At 37.8% G+C, this 25,373-nt stretch overlaps 2 protein-coding genes and 1 long non-coding RNA gene across 11 annotated transcripts in view; 1 reads left to right on the forward strand and 2 right to left on the reverse strand.

Annotated features, from left to right (window-relative positions):
- Window positions 1-4,229: 4,229 nt before the first annotated feature.
- Window positions 4,230-8,048, reverse strand: LOC135718027 (potential E3 ubiquitin-protein ligase ariadne-2-like). The gene is made up of 4 exons (XM_065240324.2): window positions 7,911-8,048; window positions 7,250-7,353; window positions 7,005-7,154; window positions 4,230-5,497 (listed from the first exon to the last, which is right to left on the reverse strand). The coding sequence occupies exons 1-4, from the start codon at window positions 7,987-7,989 to the stop codon at window positions 5,081-5,083; spliced, it is 750 nt and encodes a 249-aa protein (XP_065096396.1). The 5' UTR covers window positions 7,990-8,048; the 3' UTR covers window positions 4,230-5,080.
- Window positions 8,049-17,938: 9,890 nt separating this feature from the next.
- LOC135717827 (uncharacterized) lies at window positions 17,939-21,055 on the reverse strand. 2 transcript variants are annotated; one of them, XR_010520444.2, is made up of 5 exons: window positions 20,888-21,055; window positions 20,370-20,473; window positions 20,103-20,252; window positions 18,573-19,784; window positions 17,939-18,424 (listed from the first exon to the last, which is right to left on the reverse strand). It is a non-coding gene; the product is annotated as an uncharacterized lncRNA (long non-coding RNA). The 2 variants fall into 2 exon arrangements; XR_010520445.2 differs by having other exon boundaries at window positions 17,939-18,430.
- LOC135717826 (uncharacterized) overlaps window positions 20,379-25,373 on the forward strand; it is a 63,322-nt gene continuing 58,327 nt past the window's right edge. For 3 of the 8 annotated variants that reach the window (XM_073815371.1, XM_073815375.1, XM_073815376.1), the window contains exons 1-3: window positions 21,088-21,212; window positions 21,410-21,461; window positions 21,597-21,688. In XM_073815371.1, the coding sequence (XP_073671472.1) occupies window positions 21,673-21,688 (16 nt within the window). In that variant the 5' untranslated portion in view covers window positions 21,088-21,212; window positions 21,410-21,461; window positions 21,597-21,672. The other 5 variants (XM_073815374.1, XM_073815378.1, XM_073815372.1 and 2 more) reach the window with 3 other exon arrangements.

Genomic DNA, 25,373 nt, shown 5'->3' on the forward strand with positions numbered 1-25,373 from the left:
ACTACTTCTCGTACTCTTTGCCTACTATATAGTATGGAAGTAGGCGGTTTGGGACGCAGCGTATGTCTGTTTCCAGGTGCTGTATGCAGCATGTTCATTCTTACTTTAATTTTGTATTTGACGCGTTTCTTAAAGAGCCGAATCTGGGAAGTCCGCGGCTGTATAAGCATTGACTAAAGTGGTCGCAATCAGGTCCGGTAGCGCCGCACACGCAAAATTCTGCGAATGAGAGCACTAAGTAAAAGCAACAGAAAGTTTCTATCGGTCTCCTGTCCCGCTTGAACCTCAGAAGTAAAGAGACTTTTAGAAATCTTGCCAGTAAAATCCATTTCACCACACCAGCAATGACAAGGTAAGCTAACGTTGCTATGGTTACAGTCCATATACATAATAGATTGCTAGGCTATTCCTATGCTATATACAGTTTTATTACAAACAGCAACCTAAACTACAACATAACATTAATGTAGACTTAAACATGGTTATTTAAATAGTACATTTAAACATCACTGGTTAAAGTTTTTACCAGCCTTTGTATGGGAGCCTATATTCATTGTTTGGCAAAAAGCAGTGTTCCTCTGTTTGTCTTTGTTTTATATGTTAGTCTACATGTAATCCTTATATTGTACTGAAATGAGCTGTATTCCTTGAGGCCTAATCCTCCAATAGCACTTTTTGATAAGTTGTGTCAACCCAATGCATGCCAGGTTTGTGCTGTGAATCTGAATTAAAAGTGAATTAAAGAATAGAAATGAAAAGAGGTTGCGTGTCTTGCCATGTTATTAGTCTATAGTTTGCATTACAGTGGGCTCTAGCTTTATTGTGTTTGGTATGTGTACCATCATTTACCAGACTTTTACCAGATCATTTGTCCATGTTTATGACTCTGACAGTCATTGTTACTGTTTTTTGCCATAAGTCTTCACTGTGCCTATTCAAAATTCGAGGGCCAACACATAACTTCTAGATTTATAAGCATCAATAAACTACATTTTAACATTTTATAATGCCTAGTCATACTTCTGTTATTTTGATGAAAGTAACTCAAAAGTAACGCAAAAGTAGTGTAACTCATTACAGTTCAGAGTCAGTAATATTGTAATGTAACTAATTACTTTCAAAGGACAGTAATTTGTAATATATAATGTATTACACTTTGGAAGTAACTTGCCCAACACTGCTTAAGACCAATACAAAGAAAGGATTTTTAGAAATCTTATGGTCCTTAAACCAGGTACAGGTAGCTTTGGCACTGTGTGCAGGTGCCAAGTCCTGTTGGAAAATGAAATCTGCATCTCCATAGAGTTGGTCAGCAGCAGGAAGCATGAAGTGCCCTAAAACTTCCTGGTATACGGCTGCATTGACCTTGGACCTCAGAAAACACAGTGTATCAACCCCAGCAGATGACATGGAACTCCAAACCATCATTGACTGTGGAAACTTTACACTGGACCTCAAGCAACATGAATTGTGTGCCTGTCTCTCTTCCTCCAGACTCTGGGACCCTGATTTCCAAAGTAAATGCAAAATTTACTTTCATCAGAGAACATAACTTTGGACTACTCAGCAGCAGTCCAGTCCTTTTTTTCTTTAGCCCAGGTGAAACCCTTCTGATGCTGTCTGTTGTTCAAGAGTGGCTTGACACAAGGACCAACTTTATGGAGATGCAGATTTCATTTTCCAACAGGACTTGGCCCACTTGGTAAACTTTGCTTGTCATTTTCCTTATCACCACACATTTCTGCAGTTTTTATATGAAAGCAACAGCACCCTTTTTGAGTTCATTCATTCAGAACCTACATGTTCATTACAAAACATCAGAGCCGGCCCAGCCACTAAACGACACTTGCAATTGCAAAGGGCCTCGTGGCCAGCAGAGGGCCCCCTAAAGTCACTTAGCTAGTGACTGAGTTGAAAAAAATCATTCATCAAAAGTAACATAAAATAAATATAAATATTCATTATTTATTATTATGGCAATGTTAAAAAGGCTGTTACTTGTTGTTATAGTTATTATGAAAGTTCGCTAATAAGATCTCTTTCTTGCCGAGATTGATTGACACACAGCATCCAGCGCAGCAGCCAATCAGTGCCCGCGACTATGTGCAGGTGAGCATCGCGCCCACAGAACGCAAAGTTGAGTTGAGCCGGATCGCTGATACAGACGCGAACTTTTGCTGTTGCTTGAAGGACAATTTCTTTAATGTTATGTGTGTTTGTGCGTAAATGCGAAGTAAGTGGATCTTATTTGACTTCGGTTGGACCAAACCTGTGTTCTGTTTGACTTCTCTTTCTTATATTTGCCATCATAACGTGAATTGGTTTATTAAGCTTAATAATTAATATTTAAACGGTTTAACGTGGTAAATTAATTCTGTTATGCTTATATTTCACGTATGCCATTGTCATTTCTACATATTTATGTCATTAGTGTAATTATATTGTTAAACGTCTGAATTTAAAGTGTTTTATGTGTAAGAGTAAACAAACTCATGCGCATATGCGTGGTACATGTCCAGACAGCGCACCGTTGTTAAACCACCTGCTAGCCTTTGCAAAAGTGTATAATGTCACTGTTCAGTGTTTAATATTTAAACTATAGCAATAAATATGACATACAGTAGCCAGCTTTGTTAGATTAATGTTATGAATGCAATGTTAATTGTTAATCTTCAGTTATTAAAATTATTTGCAAGTGAATTGTTATTATCCACAAACCTATGTTTGTGTCAGATTTAGCTCATCTCAAACAAGCCTATTAACTTTTGTTATGCTATTTACGTAAGGGATAATATATAGTGAGGCGAATGTTAGGTACTATTAACCTTGTTTGTTGGGTTTTAGATATTATTGTTAATTTTGTTTATTTTAAAAATGTAAACATTTAAGTGTTCTATTTATTATTTTATATAATATTTTATTTAAATGTTATTCTATTTACTCTATTTCATTTAAATTATATATAGGCTGTTTTTTGTGCCTCTTAAACTCTGTTGTCAATTAAAAATGTTTCTTTGATGGTCAGTGAAAATCACTTTATCAGTCTTTTTATTCAGCAAGTTCATCAGTGTGTGTTCATTGCACTGCACTGCCATTCAGTTCAGTCAGTGGTATCATATTTTTCTGTTAGACATCAAACATGGAACTCAAATCAAGAACTCAAGGGGGCAGTTTCCCTGAAAGGAATTAAACTAGTCCTAGACTAAAATAAAAGTAGGCTAAGAGCTGTCCAAACTGAAAAAAGCTTGCACTGACATATCTTAAAATACACCAGTGCCCTTTGTTTTGCCTCAAAATCCACACAAATAATGTTTTTAGTAAGGCATTTTTGTTAAAATTTGTTATGTTTTCTAATTAAACTAAGGCCGAGTCCTTTCTTAAGATATTCCCTGTCCGGGACCACCCCAAGGTCTTTTATTGTCATTCTGTAGGCTACATGTTGCCACATAAGAACGAAATACGTACTCAGGACCAAATGTAAAAAAGATCATTAACATACAGTATACATAGAATAATTAAAACATAATTTAATAGACACATTTAAAAAAAATAACATATTAGATATAATATGTGCAGTATAGTCATAAGGTAGTCATTGCTTTTCTTTAGGCCTTACTTAAAACGGTCAAAGGGGCCCCGACTAAATTTTGCTTAGGGCCCCCAAAGGTCTAGGGCCGGCTCTGCAAAACATGATGGCAATACAAATGTACTTAATCTTTTGGCCCACATTACTTGAATAAGTATGAAAAAAAATCTGTGAAACAGAACCCAGTTTAGTACTATATTCCTTCTGATGTGCTCCTTTCAAACCAAGAAATGTAAGTGCATGCATTTGAGTAACACAACAATGTTTCAAAGACTTAAAAGCTTATACAAATATCCTGCATGCCAGTGCTTTGCATCCCAGTCTCCACCCACGCTTGCGTGTATAAAAGGAGACTGTGTGCACTATTCACTCGCTCTTGTTCTAAGGAGCTTGCTGGTCTGATCTTTTTTTTAGATCTTTCAGTTAATCAAATGTAAAGTTAGTGGGTCCACGTCCTTCAAGTCCAAAAAATGTGCATCTATCCTTCACAAAATAAATTCAAACGGCTCCACAATGATAAACAAAGGCCTTCTGAGGGTTATTTGCACCATTTCCACATAATATCCACATTTAAAACTTTATAAACGAAAATAACTTGCTTCCGGTAATGCCACCATCTTAGTCGCGTCCACATTCAAGATGAGAGCTTACGCAGCTTACGGAGGTTTCTCTGCTGCTGCTCTGTGCCCCCGCCCTCCGAATTGGTCATACATCACTAAGACAAGTCTGTACACTAGGCTAATACTCTCCTGAAAACAGAGGAGTCTAAAATGGCGGCGCTACTGAAAGGTAGTTTTGTTTATTACATTTTAAATATGGATATTTCTACAACAACACTGCACGAATTACCCTCAGAAGACCTTTGTTTATCATCCTGGAGCCGTTTGGATAAAGATGGGGGAATAAATAACTATTTTGTGGTTATTCAACAGGTAACATTATGGGCGGATACCCCAGACAGGTTTTTGTTTAAGCCAAGACTAGGCCTTAGTTATATTAAGACATTTTAAGTAGTTTCAACAAACATACCTTTCAAAAACATTATTGGTGTGCATCTTGAGACAAAACAATGACACTATATTTTATGATATGTCAGTGCAAGTTATTTTCAGTTTAGACAGTTCAAACATACATTTTAGTCTCTTTATGATGCTTTTAATTTATTCCAGAAAGTTGGGAATTTGACTTTTTAACATAGTGTGAAAACAGAAGAGGAGATATTGCATTTTTTCACTTAATGTCTTTACTGAACACCATTATTAAATAATAAATAACTTTACACTATTGCTGAATGGATCAAATTGAAACAAGCTTCAAATTGTGTCTTACAGAGTTTCCACTTTTTCAGTTATAAAGTGAATAAATGTCAATTTAAAAAAAAAAAAAGGCTTGAAAAGCTTACATATTGGACAGCAAACCTCACTTTGTCAAAAAATATATCCATATGACATAAAATAAAAACCAATATCTAAAACATGTTGTCTTCGTTAAGAATCAGTGTTGCCGTGGTGCAACTGTGCATGGATTGTCATCATCATATTCATGTCCAGGATTTAAACAAACAAAGCAAAACTCCATGTTACAGTTAGGGCACGTCATGTTATTACATCCCCTATTCGTATGTTCAATCATTGTGTCACAATGTGGACATTTACGCAGTTTTGGACACTGCACCTCTGCATCATTTTCAAAATATTCTAACGTAATCATTGGACACTCTTTCAGCAATTTCTGGTGAATGGAACATCCTTCATTACCACACTGATTAGTAGGAAGTTGATGTCCTTTCCACTTTCTCATACAATTCCAGCAGAATTCAAAAGGTTTTTTGTTCTTCGCTGTGCAAACTGAGCACAGCACACAGAGATTGGAATCATCTGATCTTTCAATTAAAGTGTCACAACCAGGACACTGCATGTGGAAAAAGAAAAACACACACAAAAAAAGATGAAGATAATGCAATATACTAAAATCTGTCATAAATCTGACCCATCTTTAAGATTAACTCTCAAGACTGATTTTTACTTCCACTACACTGCATATCCCCACACATATGGATGGGTGAACTGGTAGGTACAGTATAAGATTAAACTAGTAGAAATGTGTCAAACAGGAGAGATTTTGGACTATCCTCTTTTTTAAGGTTACGCTCTCACGACACGGGGTGGTGTGTGCGTGGTCACGAAAAACGTAACATTTGCGCACGTTTATAGGCACCACAGTTTTAAAACAAGTGATTTTAAGCCGTTGAAACACAAACAACAGGGCCCGTATTCACAAAGCATATTAGGGCTAAAAGTAGCTCGCTTATTTAGGAGATACTCTAAAAAAAAATGGGTCAGACTTTTAATTTTAGGACTCCTAAATTTTTTCTCTAAGAGTATTTCACAAAGTGTTTTAGCACTAAAACTAGCTCAAGAAGTAAGTTGTTCTTGTATCAAGTTTTCTTCAATGGTTGCATGTCTTACTATCATCTATGATTATTCTAGTCTGTTCATTTAAAATCTGCTTATACACTCTTAAAAATAAAGATGCTACACAATGACATAAATGAAAAATTTTTGGCTTTATGATTCTACCTTTAACATCTGAAAAAAACTTTCAGTTTCACAAAAGATTATTTCTTAGTGGGAAGAGTTTTTTTTTTTACTATAAAAAGGCAAGCAAGAAATTATTATTATATTTTAATAATTATAATTAATATAATTTATATTATGATTATATTTTTTAATAACCTTTGACTCCCGAATGCCTGAAAAGTTTTTCTTGTTTGTATATCTGCTTCTGTTTTTAGAAAACGAATCAAGTGTGTATGTTCATCATCTTTATATGTCCAGACAGTCCAGTTTCAAAATATATGAGTAGCAATACGCTGCTAAATGTTTGGAAACACTGTTTTGTGGGTATGCATAAAGTTTGTCTAATCTGAATGTGCTGCTGCTGTACAATGATTTATTTTAGTATTTTTATTATTTTATTTTTATTAAGAGCAATTTATATTTACATCCCACCCTGAATGTAAGCCATTGCGGGATCAGCCAGCTCCGGCTTTGCATGCATCATTCATGTTTATTTTAAGTTTTTTTATTGAAATATGAAAATTCTATGCTAACGTTTTGTAATAGCATATAAACGTCATTGAAAGAAAAACATTACTGTTGTGATATATTGTGTTTATTATATAAAAGTACTCATATCATGATATAAGATTTTAGTCATATCACCCATCCCTAACTACACATAAAATTGTTGAAAGTCACTGATGTGAAAACAATCTTCTATTCTTTCTCTATTTATTACAGGTGACTAAATAATTTTCAGCATGATTTCTTTTATCTCTGCCATCAAATCTTAATTTAAACCTTTCTTTTATTAGTACTAATTCTACGTTTTATATGAAATGTAGAAATGTACTTACATCCCTGAAGTCCATTAACTTCTTAACAGTGTTTGTCCCAAGCTTTTCCTCAAATCTGGATTGCTCATCCACTGTAAGTTTTGCCAGTTTTCGTACTTCATCATATGGCCATTCTGCCTCGCACAGGGGACATCTGAATTCAGTCTGTCCCTGAAAGTACATAACAAGCTTCTGGTTAGTCTACATAGGATTATTATAGCATTAGAATATTTTTATGTAATGACACATGAAATTCACATTCTCACTTTATCCAGCTGAGCTTTGCAACAATCAGTCAGTGTCTCTGGATCTGTGACGTGGCCGCAAGATAATTCAGCTCTTAAAACATCTGGATCATCATCAAATATATCTGAAAGGTTTACAAAGATTTGTCCATTTCACTAAAATGTGCTATGCTAAGTAGGCTCTGATCGGATCGGTTACCCTTACGATTTTTAACCATGGTTTTACTACAGTTAAAACCAAAAAAACATGGTTACTGTAGTAAAACCATTGCTGATAGTAATTAAAAAACAAAAAAAACAAAACGGTTACTACACTTTTACCACAATAAAACCATGGTTAATTTTCTTAAGGGTAGTCGGATAATGTTAGATCAATACTGTGGACACAGCACATTAAAACAAACTACTGTTGTAGTGTAAGCAGCAATATAAAACACGTGAAAGTACAACTGTAAATGTAAAAAATAAACAGTCGGTGCTCCCCAAAGCACATTCTACTAATAGTAGGCTATCAATTCTAATATTTATTTATTGCAAATTTTTTACATTAGCTTGGCTTCTTTTATGTATTTTAACATTTTCATTAGTCACCAATTAGTTTCATTTACACGATTGAGAGTGTTTACAGTTAAATAGCGCTTTTAATGCTAAATAATATATTATTTACATGCCGCGCACTTACCAATTTCGTTTGGTTTTGAAACCAGTTTGATGCCTTTGTCGAATGGAGTGAATCTTTTTGGTGGGTTATCTTCACTCATATTAAACGTTTGATTTCTTCCGTGTTGTCAACTTTCAGCTGCTCCGTACATGTTGATGTTGTACGTCATTTCCAGTTTGTAAGATGAAAGTGAAAGTGTAAAAACTGTGACCATATTTGCTCACACTTTATATAGGCTAAACATAATTATTTCAATATTATTACTTTATATACTTTTATAAATTATTCCAATTTCAAAACTTGATAGTGAACTTAATTTAATTTTAATCCACTATGGGGTTTATTTGGTGTTATTCTTATTATTTTATTTGTATTTTATTATTATTATTATTATTATTTTATGTTTTACTATTTTTTATTATTTGTTATTCTAAACTATTTGTGGATTACGAATTATTTAACCCCTTAGCATTTCTGCAAAAGGTTGAAAAATGCCACTAAAAAGGACACTAATTTTACCTGCTGTGCTGATTGTATCTTAAAAGGGTTTACATCACGAATCACAAGAATCCAACAATAAGTGATATGCATTAATGTGTGGGTTTGGGATGGGTTGCATTTATTTCTTTTTACTTTTGAGTAGAAATGAGTCTACTTGGAGTCATTATCCAGTTTGCTTAATTTAACCCTGTGTCTTCTTATGAACATTTGGCTGTGTTAGGACAAAGAGCAAACAGCATGGGGTTAGGGTATAATGTTTGATATATGATGTTTTATTAACAAAGTTCAGTTTTCAAATAATCAACTTAATCACCTTGTAACTATAACCAGCTGTCGACAGTCACCAATCAGGTGTCCACCTGATCGGCATCAACAGAAACCTATATAGACTGGAAATCAACTCACCCTCATTCCTCACAGCAATTAATTCAAGAGATGGAGATAGAAAGTGAACATTTAAAAATAAAAGTAATTCTTCAGAAAAGGTCAAGTGAAGTTTGTTTTAGGTCTTTGCTTCATTTTTTGGAAGAAACTGGTCTGATTAGGAGAATATAGAGTAGGTCCGGTGTATATGTATGTGTGTTAATGTATTTACTTTTATTTTATTATACTTTTATTATTATTATTATTATTATTATTATTGTTATTATTATTATTATTTTTAATATAATTTTTTAAGCTATTGTTAGGATTTAAACAAATCCAGACCCACACTCCATTTCGGTAGGTGGCGGTAATGCTTCCAAAAGTTGTTTGCCATCCGCCATTAAAAAGGAAAGAAGAACCCTCATTCCTCGATAGTTTCAGCATCCCTCCCCTTCTCTGCAAGATTGCTGGTCACCTTACTAAGCAGAACGGGGGGGATTGTTCTGGGTTTTGGGTCTAAGGCCAAGCACGGAACCCTTTCCCCGCTAGGAAGTGCTCCGGACACAGGCCATTAACGAGCTCGTAGCCCTCTCCTCGGACAGCACGCCAACTACGCATATGTATAACCCTGTTCCAAATTATTTGTAAGTGTGAACTCGTGAAAATTTCTAGTTTGAACAGTACTGAAATCATACTACGGACCAACTCGAAACACCAAGTATTTAGACTCAGCCGGCGTTTTAAACCGAGCTCAGCCCCATAAAGGCTTGGGCTGGCCCTGGGTGTTTCAGTTCATTTTAAAAGGCTTTATACTGTGTTTTTCAAATGGAAGGCTGCATCCTTCTGGGGTCGCATTTGTAGCCTGCATATACATAAACGGTGGTGTCTGGTCTATAGGGGGCGCGGCCCCCTTAAAGTTGGCCAAAGAAGACAGCTACTTTATTATGTTACCAAAAAGTTAAATATATAAATATGACCTCATGTCTTTGAGTCTCATAACTGCGTTGCAGATTGTCAGGTAACTGCTAGTTACAGTACTCATCAGTAGAAACAAGTGACATCTCAAGATGAAATACAATACAATAAATATCCTTACAAAATCACCCTTTTATAAAGTGCTAAAAAATAAATAAAGGTTTAAGGAGATGGACCAGCAGGAGTCAAGTGATCGCGGTCGAGCTTACACTGTGTGCTTTCTGTCACCGTACAAATGATGAGAAGGATGTGCAAGTTAAACAGTTTTAATAAACATAATTAAAACTCACAGCAATACAAACAGTAGACATTCCAGGGAGTAACACAGATGGCAAACAACCGGTGACATAGAACAACGATCCAACAAAGACACAAACCAAGATACAGCATTTATACACAAGGTGATTGGTAACAGCTGGTGACAAGATCTGGTAATTAACTGATGAGTCCAGATGATGCTGATGATCAGTGAGTGCGTTTACATGCACATCTTACGCCGATTATGCTTAATAAACTGATAACACGTGGGGTCATGTAAACACGTAAAGCGGTTTTCTTTAATCGGGGAAAGCCCATAAACAGCGTAAGCAAAAACCGATCGGCACAGGTAGTTTTTTGCTCATTACGCCGATTTCGCGTGGCATTTAAACACCTTAACCCGCTTTCTCACGGTTTTGTTCATGTGCGCATGTCTCCGCGTATGAAAGATAAACGTCACACGCGGAAGTAAGCGCAAGGTAACGCATAAAAGTCTCTGCTCGACTAAAGCAGTTGGCAGAGAAACTGTGAAAATAAAAGCTCATGTTACATTAACAGGTTCTGCAGACACGAGAATAGATACAACAGTACAGCTTAAGACAGATATGTCGTTGACTTTTTGATCGACTATTGTGTACTATAGGTGGTGACGTCACTGCCTGCGAGAAAACTGATAATTCTCCGATTGAATTTAATATGATTGAAGGTTACGACAATACAGTTTACATACACCCTAAACATTGCAGTGTGATTAAAATGTTCAAATATCAAAAAAGGAGCGCTACCCGGACTCAAAAAATATGTTAAAATGTCGAGGTGCTCTTTGAAAAGGAGAATAGTGGTAGCAAAAAGTAAAAAGCCTTTATTAATATGGCTTGGTCATAATAAACCTAATAAAACTCTGACGCGTTTCGGCTTCGTCAGGGAGTAAAATGTTAGTTTACATGTACATTCTATAGAATCCGAACCGAACATCTGCGCAAGCGCACAGCCAGGGTTGCCAGATTCGCGTATCAGATCCATCCCAGATGGACATTCAAAACTAGCCTAAAAGCATCCCAATGACTATTCACAGCCCAAATACCAATAACCAATGAACGATATACTTCCATTTTTAACCCGCAGAAAAAAAACAACTGTTGGAAACAGTTTAAACAGTAGCTCAAATCTAAACTCGAAAAAAAGGAGAGGACTTGGCAACGCCTTGCTGCGGACAGCATCTCTCGTCGAGTTCAAGCTTTATCTCTGGATTAAAGTCAATGCGGAGTTGGAGAAAGTTGATCTTAAGAAGTTTTTAGATAAAGGTGATGAAAACACACTTTTCAAAAGTCCCAACGCTATTTTATTGCTTTAAGTAGCCTAATGTTTTAAAAGTACACATAACGCGGCAGAATGTACATCACCTGACCCCAGTAACCTTACCTTAATAATGCGTGATACAATAGCCTTGCTATTGCGTATTTCTGTGACGAGAATCATGTGATATGAGAGTTTAATATAAGACGTGAACTTGAGCACAAATGTTCTGCGCATGTGCACAATGTATTTTTGCATCCGATTGAGAAAATACTATGATTCACACATTTACATGCATACTTTTCTCCTGCGGATCGGATCACAGATCGGAGTGCACCACCCCCCTCAAAACGATCCAAATTAGCATCCAATCGTCCTCAATCATATTGATTAAGGTGTTTACATGAAGGCTTTTCAAAATCAATACGATCACAAACTCATTCTTTGGTTGCATGTAAACGTACCTATTGAAAGGCCGGCGTCAGATGCTCCACCACGTCTGGCTGCAAAGGCGTTGGAGGAAGTGGAAGAGTTTGCCAAATGAAACCTCTGGCACTAATCACCTGCCAAAATGGCCATGCAAGTTGACACTCGAGCTGGGTCTCTCCGTGCTTCTATTTATTAAGGGGGAGAACATGGGAGGATACCGGCTTGACACAGAGGCTACAGTATATAACCTACTGAACATGTTAGGTGTTGTCTAGCCCACAGCTGAACAAATGTCCATTAGCAAGGCACTGCACTCTAGCTATTGCGACACTTCTGATCGAGTGCGGTCGCAACCTGAGCAGGAAAGGCGTGCCATGAGCTTGGTGAGCCAGAGAAATAGCGTCCACTATCCAGTGAGACATCCTCTGCTTGGAAACAGCTTTTCCCTTCTGCTAGCCTTCATAACAGACTGTTCTAAGGTCCTGAGGCTTTGTGTTAGGTCTACGGATATCTGTAGGGCGGGGAATCACTGACCGAAAAAGCATGCAGGTCCCCTCACTCTTTATCAAAGCCAATGTAGCCAGGACCAAGGTTTTCATTGACAAAAACTTGAGCTGCACTACCTCCAACAGCTTGAATGTGGCTTCCTGGAGTGCTTTCAGCACCAGGAACAGGTGCCAAGAGAGTATAGAGGGAGGACAAGGTGGATTTAATCTCCTCGTCCCCTTAAGGAACCTGAAGACCAGGTTGTGCATACCTACTGTCTTACCTGCTATGGGATTGTGGTGGGCGACGATGACAGCAACATACACTTTAAGGGTCGAAGGGGAGAGCCATTACTCCAGCCCATGCTGAAAAAAGCGCACAACACTGTCCAAGCATTTTCAGGGGTCTTCTCCTCGAGGAGAACACAAATCGATGAACAGGTTCCACCTCAAAGCATAAGCATGTCTCATAGACCGTGTTTGTACTTAAGTGATGGTGTACACTACATGCTGGGGTAGGCCACTTAGAACTTCCACACATGGGGTTTCCAGAGGTATGGGTGCCACAGGATGCCCCTTCTCTGAGAATGGGCCAGGGAGGGTCTGTCGCGAGAAGTACTAGTTCCAGGATCCAGGTTTGGTTGGGCCAGTAGGGTGCTACCAGCAAAACCTGCTACTCATCCTCCCTGACTTTGCACAATGTCTGTGTGATAAGGCTCACTGGGGGAAAGGCATATTTGCGCATGCCAGTGCGTCCGTGCTGAGTTTTTCCTTGGTCAGGGAGAAACAGCTGGCAGTGAGCAGTCTCTACTTGTGTGGTTCTGAATCGACTCCAAATAAGCTGGACTGTCTTGGGGTGGAGTCGCCACTCAGCTGGGAGTGATGCTTGTGAGAGCTCATCTGCTGCGCAATTCAGTGCGCCTGGAATGTGAATGGTTCCTCAGATGCTTCTGACGACACAGAAGGAGATAGCAGGCGAGCTGCAACATGCGACGGGACGTAGACCACCTTGCTGGTTGACTGAATCCTGAGGGGTGCTGCAGCTGCAATATGCCCCAGGAGCCTCTGAAATAACTTCAGTGGAACCGCTGTTCTGCATTTGAAAAAAAATCCAACAGTTCAAGATCGCCTAAGCATGCTCCTGTTTAAGGCGTGCTTGTCTGTGCGACCGAGTCCAGTTCCATACCGAGATCTGCTGCACAGGTGCAAGTTTGCTCTTCTCCCAGTTGACCCAAAGGCCCAATCGGGCAAGGTGCCTGAGCACCAGGTCCCTGTGGATGAATAACTGCTCTCTAAACTGGGCTACAATGAACAAATCATCGAGGAAGTTGAGTATGCGAACGTCACGCGAAGGATAGAGACATTGCACCCAAAGGTGTATATATAATATTTTGGACAATTTATATATATATATATATATATATATATATATATATATATTTTTTTTCTCATATATAGTAAACGTGTAAATATAGTATTTAAACATCAATTTTTTCCTTTATATTTAAATAAGTGCACTCACTGTAAAAATGCCACTTAATAAAATTTTGGAAGAGCAAAAATAACTATTATTAGTTAAGACAATGTGTTATAATAGTTCTGCAAAAATATAAACATTAAATGAAGGGTTAAATGAAGGGTTAATTTTAAATCTAGCCAACAGTGACTGACAGCACTTTAGTCCAGTGGCTGGGGGGCAGTGGAGTCAGCAATTACATTTAAGGGTGACTGTGCCCAGACTGTGCACCCTGTAAGACCATGAGAAACTTTAGTCAAAGGCCACATCATTTTGAAATACATTCTTACACCCATTCAGAACCTTACATTTAGAGAATGAGCGGCACCTTGTGTTATCTTCACAAAGGGGTACTAAATCACATTCCCGCTCATTTTCCTTCACTTCTCCCTGCTGGTGGAATGTGTCATGGTTTCTCCAATGGAGAGAGATGGAAGATGCAGGCTTACGGAGTACACAAAGGACTTTTATTTAAACAGAAAACAAACACCCACGAGAGGGTAAAACAAAGCAGTGACAAAAACAGATGATATTCAGGACTAATCTTAACGCCTCCAGACGTTCCTCAGGGGAACACTAAACAGGGGACAAGACAGACTGGATGACAGACACGAACCAACAAAACATGACAAATATACACAGGGGCAGAAAAGTATATAATCATAGGGGTGAAACAATAAAAATAACAAACATTGGGGGTGGTGCAGGCAGGGCAGAGCTAATTGGGGCAGGAGATGGTCTGGGCGGGTCTAACGGGGGCCTTGGGAGAGGCAGTTTCAGAAGGGGCAAACTGTGGCAGGGCTAAGGCATGGATGACAGGGGGCACAAAAGGGGACAAGGCATACAGGGCGTAAAAGAGGCAGAAACAGGAGACTGCGGGGCGAGCAAGGACTCATAGGGAAGACATGGAGGCTGAGGACCAGGTAGAGGGGCAGGATGACGAGGGTGCATGAGATGCTGCAACAGACAATGGAGACATGGAGACAGAGGTACATGGTGAGACAGGGAGTGCTGCAGCTGACAGAAGGGTGAAACCGGGGCCAAGACAGGGGGTGCTCCAGCTGATAGTGGAGGTGGGAAAGGCGCTGTAGCTGGAAGTGGAGGCAAGACAGGGATCAAGACGGGGAGGTCAGGCTGGGGCTGGGGAGCCGAGACAGGAGAGGACCCCAGGAAAAGCTCAGGTTGGGGAGCCGAAGCTCCCTTCATCTTCTTCCTCCTGGGGAGAGGTGCAGAGCTCATGTCCACAGGCAGAGGAATCAGGGTTGTCATGGCGGGTGAGGACACATCCGACTCAGACTTCCACGAGAGCCTCCTCCCATGCTTCCTTCAGTGGTCGGTAGGCAGAGCAGGGCTCTGTATATGTCCAGGAAGCTGGACATATACAGAACTTCACTTAACTAAGACAGGCACAAGAGTAGGAAACAAAGGGCAGAGCAGGGCTCTCGGGAACCGAGGTGGGGAGAGCTGGATCCTCCCGTGTGATTACCGCCAAGATACGGTCCTCTGGGGTGGGAGGAAGCTGGACATATACAGAACTACACTTAACTAAGACAGGAACAAGACTAGGAAACAACCCTAGGGAGAGCTCAGGTTGGGGAGCCGAAGCTCCCTTCTTCCTCCTGGGGAGAGGCGCCGATCTCATGGCCATAGGCAGAGGAATCAGGGTTGTCATAGCTGGTGAGGACACATCTGACTCAGAATTCCATGAGATCCTCCTCTCACGCTTCCCTCAGAGGTTGGTAGGCGGAGCAGGGCTCTCGGGAACCGAGGTGGAGAGAGTTTACATGGGTAAGTACTGTACAAAACGAATCGGCACAAGACAGCAAACACAAGGGAATTAAATAGGATAATTAACGAGAAGACGAGGGGCGGGGTCAGAAGACGAGAAAAGGAAGCAAAAAGGCCACGTGCTGCCACACAAAACATGCTACGATTAAATGTTGCAAATATGTCTACATTGTAAGCTTCAGCATCTAGTTAAATGTACAAAAAATACATTTTGTGTCTTTTAAAGCAGTGAGACCAGACTGGAATGAAAGATGAAAGATCAAAAGAATTATCAACACAAATATTTAAATGCTCCATGGAACATATTGCCAATAATTATGACCTCAAGTATACAACATGATTAAGATTAAGCATTTAGCAACAGTTGAAAGTTTTTATTTTTAGAAGAATCTTAAAGCAGTTTTATGATTCAAATTGACTGAAACTATGTAATTTATAAATAATTTATTATAAATAATAATTTATTATTCCAGTAAAACATTTTAAGCTTTCGTCTAAAGCATTAAATTAAATATTTATACTAAAATAAATGTAGCCTGAATAATATATGCCTATACATCACTCTGGATTAGAGTGTTACAAGCTATCATAATAGCAAGAGTTCATAAAAGTCAACCCATAATAGTTCACGAGGCAGTAATAAACAATAAAGATGACACTCAAAATAACTTTATAATCACAGATTTCCTTTTCTTATTATTTAACATTACATTACAATTTATACATAAATACAACACCAAAAAAAAATCTAAAATATCACAAGTTACTATTCCAAACATTTTGTAAACATCTGTGGTCTCCTTAATTGGAACATTATTTTCTTTACTCATTTATATTCCTAGGATTAGAATGGGTTAATCAAATTTTTTAAACTCTTTAAAATAAAATGAGTTGACAGTGTCATTTTTTTTGCATTGCATTTTTGACATTATCAGAATGGGCAGTTTAAAGTGAGAGATCCAACATAAATCAGAGTCTGGAAAGTAGTTGTCTAAAGTGCTGCAGTATTATCCACAATATCGTTCCAACTACAAGACATCTTTAAAGGACTGTAACAGAAATAAGAAAAACAACAAGTTGACAACAACAAAAGTACTGATTTATCAGTATGTCTCTATAATATTAAAAAAATTTTCAATGGTTCATCAATGTTTAATGTAATTCATTAAACAGGTGCTTTTATCCAAATGAACTTAGAAGAACATCACAAGAAAATACACTGTACTGTAACTAGAAATTTTCAGGTATAAATATAATGGTTAGATTGAGTACATTATACATTAAGTACCTCCTCCTTCCATTCTAATAACGACAATAAGAAGAGACAGATGTTCAATGCTACAAGATTGGAATGTTTCATCGTCTTCAAGATCATTTTGACCAAAAATCACCCTCAAGTCTTCTGGACCTGACAAGACAAGAAATTAACTGGATAAAATTGCCTATTTTATATTTATATTCTCTAATCTGAATATTCTAAATGAAAGCTTAAATTTACCATTCACTCCAGGAAACAATCTTAACGCTTTTTCCTTCAGCTTTCCAATGGTGAAATTCTCAAATTCTTCACTCGATGATGCCACAGACAATACTTCAATTGTATTCTTGTTAATTCTGATACGGACCTGAAAGGCCATTCTGATCAAGAAGTATTGTCTGACTGCAAAGCTTAAGTGATCAAACAAGGAAATACATTGTGCTCATAAACTTCTTTCTCTTTCACTTTAATACTCAAACTAACAAGGGCGTCGACTTTCTTCTTTTCATTTCGGTGTTTTACAGGAATTCCCTCTAGCCATACAGTAAAATAGCCTACAGCATTCCCAAGTACCGGAACCTCGAACTAAAAGTGTACAGAAGTCAAGCACTAAAGAAATATATATAAGTCCATGGACGTATACACAGACCTAGGCTACGCGTACCAACCAGGAGGCAAATTATTAAAGCCAGCTTTACACTGTATAATGCCAAGCTATCATAAAATGTAATTTTTAATTCATTAATAGTGAATTTTTCAATCATTAATAGTGAGTTTTTCAATCATTAATAGTGAGTTTTTCAATCATTAATAGTGAGTTTTTCAATAATGAATTTTTCAATCATTAATAATGAATAAATATAAAGCTTGGAGACTGTGTTAGCTATTTATTTGGGAGGGGGTACCTTATTTCAGTTTCAGCACATGCCCCACAAAAGGTCTGTGCACGGCCCTGACTTTAACAGCAATACTAAAGCTTTGAAACAGCCTGCCTCAGTCGCTGGACATGGCAGTGATTCCCAAACTTTTTAGCTACGCTCATAGTCCTATAAGGCTCAAGTAGGCTACACCTTCATAGACTAAACCAGAGTTGTGTTTTAAACTTTTAAAGACAAATAATTAGAAATATTAAGTAATTAATTAATTAAACATTAAACAAGTAAAAATCACTCACCGATGAAGCATGTTTATTTATCTTGAGGTTTGAAAACAGAGCTCATTATTATGAATTGTCATTTGGAATTCAGACAAATATACATTGATCTGCAAATAAGCAAATCTTTTATTACTAAAACTTGTCACACTATCAAAACATTAAGTGTCAGATTTACTAACAACTTGCCCCTGCGTAAACCATCATTTTGGCGTTAGCGACGGGACTTACTAATGACACAGTGGATAATTTTTGCGACTGACCTTATTACATATGCATTTGTAGTAGTTTTCCTTTCAGACGCAACATTAATGGAGGGAGAGTATTTTCATTGATTTGCAGAGGAACATAAATACATAGTTTGCAAAGTTATGCTGTTTAATTTGCTGAAGAAAAGAGAAGTCACGAGAAGAAGTCACATCAGGTGTTTCAAAACTTCTTGTAACCCTTCATCTTTTGTCGTCTTGTCCGTGGTGGTGAACTCGACCGCATCAGCCATTAGAAGATCATCTGCAACTTAAAATTATCAGCTCTGCTTATTTGGACTCTGTAATTTGCGCGCTTTTAGAATTGCGTTGGTCATTATGGAAATGTGCCAGTGTCATTATTGTGCCAGTGTTATTATTTTTAATTTATTTGCGCCTTTGTAGTAACTCACCCGCAGTACTCCTAAGAGCGCTTGTTTGGAAATGCTCTGGCCCTCCAGGGTAAGATTTGAATAGCCCTGCTCTAATCGTTTGGGACCATTGTGCTACGGCAAGAGGTAATGTACTGTACAAGCTGTAGAACTAAAAAAAATATGTACAGAAATTAGCAGGCTGGTTCCTGCATTGTACCTAAACATGGCATAGCTTACACATAATCTTTCATGGTTTAGAGTGAGAGGGAGAATGGAAATTGAACGGAGAATTGCATGGAATTTTTTTTTTTTTTAGCAAAAATCACCAATTCGTACATTTATTTTCAACAGCCACATTTTAACTGTACCGAGTGTGTGGACATCACAAAACAACAGTATTTTATGTATTTTTTGATGTTATTATGTTGATGTATAAATACAAAAATGAGTAAAAAGTAAATACATTATATCAACTTAGATTGTACATTATAATGTCAGAAAATATAGATGCTTGCTTTATGATGAACCACAATTTCTCAACTTATAAAAAACTACCAAAAAACAGCTGAAACCATACACTTTTACAAACACTTTAACAAGTCCACATAAACAAAGATACAATATTTTTATTATTATTATTATTATTAAATTCTTTCATTTTTGTAAGTTGCTTTGGAGGTCTGCTAAATTAATATAGTGAAATTGTATAGATTTATTTGCAATATCCCATTGACATGTTTTTTTTTTTTTAAATTATATTTAAGGCAAACACCACTGCTTTAAATGTCAACTTTGTTGGACATCTTACTTAATTTGTCTTGATGCGACACCTGCTGAGCATGAAATGAAATGAGTAGAAGTTTTTAGGCAGTCACTGGCAGATTCTAAACAAGCAAAGCAAAACTGCTTCATACATTCACGACATGACATAATTTTACATCCCTTGTTATGTTCTATTAATACACCACAAAATGGGCAGGCACGAATTGCTGGACACTGTACATGAACATTGGACCCCTTATATACAACGGATGTTAAAGTAATTATTGGACAGGTCCTCAGCAGATCCTGGTCAGCACTTTTACATCCCACATTACCACAATGATCAGTATGAGGTCGAGGCCCTTTCCACTCTCTCTCACACTGCCAACAGAATTCAAAGAGTCGTCCAGTCTTCACTGTGCAAACTGAGCACAGTACGCAGAGATTGGAATCATCTGATCTTTCAATTAAACTACCACATCCAGGACACTGAATATGGGAGGAGAAAAAAACAGAAATACAGAGTCCTAGGTGTCACACATTATCAATGTTTTACATTAGCTCTAACATTAACTTATATAAATTATAAATTAAAACGTATAATCATGGCTTTAAAATGCCACACTAGCACGTCTCTAGACTTTGAGTATTTTCTGTATGCGACATAGATAATTATCACACTGAATCCCTGCCTTATTAAATATCTGCATGGATCTCTTCAATCCAGTCTTTAAATCTAAATAAGTATTTTTTTCGATACTGTAATTTTAGGGTTGATAGCCTACAACATCCAAAAAATATACTTACATCCCTGAAGTCCAAATACTTCTTAACGGTGTTTGTCCCAAGCTTTTCCTCAAAACTGAATTGTTCATCAATTGTAAGCTTAGCCAGTTTACGCACTTCATCATATGGCCATTCTTTCTTGCACAAAGGACATCTGAATTTAGTCTGTCCCTAAAATTGCATACCACAAGTCTAAGTAGTATTTATTGCACCCATATAACGTTGATATTAGAATTAGCCTACTTTAAGTTTTAAGTAAAAATTTAAGTAATATTTGCACTGTCTCACATTTTCCAGTTGAGTTCTGCAACAATCAGTCAGTGTCTCTGGATCGGTGACATGTCCGCAGGACAGCTGAGTCCTTAAAACACCCGGATCATCATCATATTCATCTAAAAGGTCAAGCATTGTGAATTTTACCATATTGGCCTCTGTTTCATGAAGTTCAACCGAAAATTGGATATTTAATTTAAAGAATTTTATATGTATTTAGACTGTACTTTCAACGTATAATACAATTTAGTATTACATTCACTTTCACTTTGTAATAAAGTCTGTTTACTATAGAACATTATACACAAAACCATGATATGTATTAATAAAAACAGCAACAGTGTAAATGTAAAACGGTACCTGCAATTGTGTCATAGGCTAATAAAAACTTATTTTCTTAAAAGCGCTTCTTGCAATAGCCATATATAAACACAGCGCACCGCCCTTCACGATTAAACATAGTGCTTTGTTTTATGCTATAAGGAAGTCTATGAACTAAAAATACATAACACAAATATTTATATATAACTTACCGATATCGCTTGGTTTTGACACCAATTTTACGCCTTTATCGAATGGAGTGAATTTCTTCATGGCTTCAGACATTTTAAACTACGTCAATTTCGTACAATTGTAATCACGAGCCTCATCATTTCCCTGCTGACGTTTTTCCACCGCCGTCAACCGGTCGTTTGCTTGGCTCAGATGTCCCATCCACTTACACTTTCGGTACGCGAGAGTGACACAATACACGGAAGTTTTCACAGTGCTGTATGATCGCAAGGCTACTGGGGATTGTTACAATAAAGTCTCCGAGCGTTCGTTGCGAAATGGAACTGTATTCGATCATCGTTCGTGGTTGGTGCTATAATTCGATTTTGCATTAGAATAATGCTGTTCAACTGTTACCGTGCAAAAAATCTAATTCAGTCGAACAGAAACAACATTGCAACTAATTAACATTGCAACTTGTTAACTAATGTCCGTTTTAACGTCGTACGTTGATCCTATATTTTAAGCAGAATATTATTAACTATAATGTTACGTTCTTTTAGTTCTTACACTGCAGTTTACTTAAAGCAAGGAATACTGTCAGTCACTTTAATGGTCAGTGACATATTTGTTGCCTTCTCATAGTGTTTTACCTTTTAATGTCGTAGTCTTTTTTTAATTGAAATGCTATTGTTTGCAATATTTTATATATAGTTTTAATTGTTGTTTTAATTATACTGTTTTTACTAGATTTCATAGCTCAGGATGCTGGTATAGGCGCCAGTCCCCTGTGACCCTGCAGAGGACAAGTGGGTTTGGAGGATAGATGGAGAATACTAAAGGTACGTCTATTTTGTTATTTGCAGGTGTGTTTGATCATAAAACTTTATACATCTTGTAGGTAAAGAATAATTCAGGTATTTTATTTGTACATGGATGATGTATCTGTAAGTTACATATGACAGCATTTTGCTTTTTTTGAAAGCATGATCCAAATAAAGCATAACAGTTATGAACATCAGCACTGTGAGGAAGATGCCACCAATGTGGATTTAGATCAAGACATTTACTGCACTGATAAATCTGTTTAAAGGTTTTTTAAAGTTTCTTAAATGGGACATATCATCAAAATCTGACTTTTTCCATGTTTAAGTGCTATAATTGGGTCACCAGGGCCTCTATCAACCTAGAAAATGCGAAACAGGACAACCCAGTTTTGGTAAACCACTCTCTATCTGCAAGCATGTGAAAAAATTGATAATTAAAATGTGGCTCCCCTTGTGATGTCAGAAGGGGATAATACCGCCCCTTAATCTGCACTTTCCAACCACGGCACTGGCATTTATTGCAGAGATCAGCTTAGTTGCATTTAAAAGGACACACCCAAAACGGCATATATTTGCTCACACCTACAAAGTGGCAATTTTAAAATGTTATAATACATTTTCTATATGGTATTTTAAGCTAGAACTGTCCTGACGTTATGCAACCACTGTCATATCACAGGAGATTAGGTCTGTTACGATAGCTACGTTTCATAAGATGGTTAATTGCGCATAATAATGCAAGTACATCCTTTTTAAGAACACAACTTTAATTTTTAAGAATATTAAGAATGGAAATGTATAAAACATGAAATGTTGAATGTAATATGTAATATGAATGTCAAAAAAAATTTAAAACATAAATATTATAAAATATGAATTTCAATTAAAAAAGAGCTAATGCACATTGGCAAGTGATGTTTGCACCTAGTGGCAGCGCCAGCTGCAGTTCCAAACCAATCAATCAGGCTTGATGATTGGTTTCCCGGGCCAGCTCGTGCTCCTCCTCAGCTCTCCCCTGCTATCCGGTCGGTTTGGGTGCAACTGTGTGTGATCGAAATAACGGCATTGTAAGTAATCAGCGTTACTTAGGACGTTATTTTTTTCAGTAACGAGTAATCAAATAAATTACTGTTTCCTTCGTTGTAACGTCGTTATCGTTACTCACATTAAAATGCTGTGCGTTACTAAAATTGATTTCAATTCAATTCAATTAAATTTTATTTATATAGCGCTTTTCACAATTGTTAATTGCTGCAAAGCAGCTTTACATGAGTAGATGTAGAGGAGAACACTGAAAATCAATACATAGTATAAGAAGTAGAATATAGCGGCTAAGGATAAACCGTGTAAGCGAGTGTATTAATAATGTAACGTATACAGTAAAGTGCTAAGTTAAGCCAAAGTTGGCTGACTCTCCCTGGGACTAAAAAAACCCCTAGGAGAAAACCCAATGGGAAAAAATCCTAGAAGGACAAAAAACCCTAGAGATAAATTAATATTTATATATATATAGAGAGACGGTAGGGATAGGAAGCGGGTAAGCGGATTAAACTGGTTCAGCCGGTGGTCGTTGATCGTGCTTCGGCTGGGCATCACGTTGAAGGACAGCCAGTTGATCAGTGGTGCGATGACCTTCACAGCAACAGGAACTGGGTCTGTTTGTCTCATTGTCCTCGGGGTCGAGGACGAGACAGGGAGACAAAAACAGAATTCTATTAGCGTAGGGGCCGTTCACATGTAATGCAAGTGTCATACATTATAGTGGTTTAATTCAGCTCGGTTCCAGACAGGCTAACTATTGTGGCAAGAGTAAATTACCCATATGAGGTATGTGAGTGCTTTGTTCTAGACAAAATAACTACTGCTGGAAAAGTACATTTACTGGACATTCTATGTGAATGCTTTGTTAAAGAAGAATGTCTTAAGTTTAGATTTAAATTGCTCGACTGTGTCTGATGCTCAAACATTTTTTGGTAAGTCATTCCAGAGCTTAGGGGCCAAGTAGGAAAAGGATCTACCACCTTTAGACACTTTTGATATTCTAGGGATAATTAAGTAACCAGAATTTTGTGATCTCACTAAAGTGATTTTCACCCATGTAGGCTAGCTCTCTCAGCCAAACACTGTTTTTCTCTTGTGTGTGTATTGGGAGAAACATAACTGATGATGATTGGTTTGTGTGTAAGAGGGGGTGGGACAACCACATAGCTGATGATGATTGGCTTAATTGAGTTCACACACAAGCACGCATAGTCCGACTCTGAGCAGTGTAAAAAAAAGTCTGAGCAGCTTGGTCACTTTGTCTCTTGGTTTAGCAACTTTCTATCACTTTAGCGACTTTATTTCAAAAAAGCGACTTGGACAAATCTAGCTATCTTTTCTGCCGTGGTTGGAGACTTTTGTAGACTGACATGAAAACATGCGTTGTTCTCTCTTCTCAACGAGCAGCGGGTGCTGCTGCTGTGCCCCATCTCAAAGCACTGACAGGCAGCCCGTTCATCCCTCAGCAATCAATCCAAACACAGGTGACAGGGCGATGGCAAATACAACAAGCTCAAAGGTAGCGGTCGCAAACACCAAGTATAATAAGCACTATTTTCCATTGTTGAGGTAAAAGGCAAGAATGTTTGTGTAATGTGCAACATATGCCCAGGAAGAAAAAGTCTCTTCACATCTGTGGCAAGTAATTCTGATCTAAATGATGTTTTATTAACAAAGTTTGGGAGAAACATGTCAAATAAACTACCCAAGTGACTCCAACTGTCTTCAATCAGTATTCAGTGGCACCAGCCGCTTACAATCTGTAATCAACAATACACCCAATCAGCTCGAAAGCAAGCCATAAAATAAAAAAAGAAATAAATATGCCAGTTTCCTCTAGGTCTAAAGAGCTTTGGACAGCGCAGAGCACTGACTATTTCCAGCAGACTGGTTAGGAGAGGGCATTTGGAGAACACAACATAATAGTATTTTCATGTACCATCTGCTTAACAGCAGAGCCAGGTGTCACAACACACACTCACACCCCATCTTGAACACTTGCAAAGCATTTTAAACCAAGCACCTGTGGGTACATCTGTGGTGCCCTTAGTCCAACTCACACAGTCTTTGGGAGCCTGGCTAGAGCTTCTCAACCTGGCCTGTTGGCTTATTATCACCGTCGAACTTGGGTACATGCCCCCTCAAGTTTAAAGACATCCAGTTCACTTCAGGGAAAGCTACAGCTCATGTGTTCTGTGCGGAGATCACAGTCCCAGGAGAGGTGATATGAGGACAGGGTTTTACAGCCCTTACTTCATGTTACCAAAGAAAGGTGGTGGGGTATGACTGATCTTGCATCTGCGCTTCATGAACCGAGCAGTTCACAAGATGTTGTTCAAAATGCTGACAGAGAACGCATTTTTGAATGTGTCCATCCTCAAGATTGGTTTGCAGCGATTGACCTGAAGAACGCGTACCCTTATGTCTCGAATCTCCAAATCACACCGGCCTGCTGCCAAACTTTCATCCAGTTGTCAGACCCTTCCTTTCTTCAAGTGGGTGTGCCCTTAGAACAGGTGTTCACAGAGACCTCTACCATGGGGTGGGGGGGGGCAAATACAAATGCATTGCCAAGGGTTTGAATGGGACTAAAGCTGCATTAGCACATCAATTACCTCTAGTTGTTGACAATACATCTTTCCCTGAACTACCTTAAAGG

The sequence above is a fragment of the Paramisgurnus dabryanus genome, chromosome 7 (genome assembly GCF_030506205.2).
Source record: "Paramisgurnus dabryanus chromosome 7, PD_genome_1.1, whole genome shotgun sequence".
Lineage (NCBI taxonomy): Eukaryota > Metazoa > Chordata > Actinopteri > Cypriniformes > Cobitidae > Paramisgurnus > Paramisgurnus dabryanus.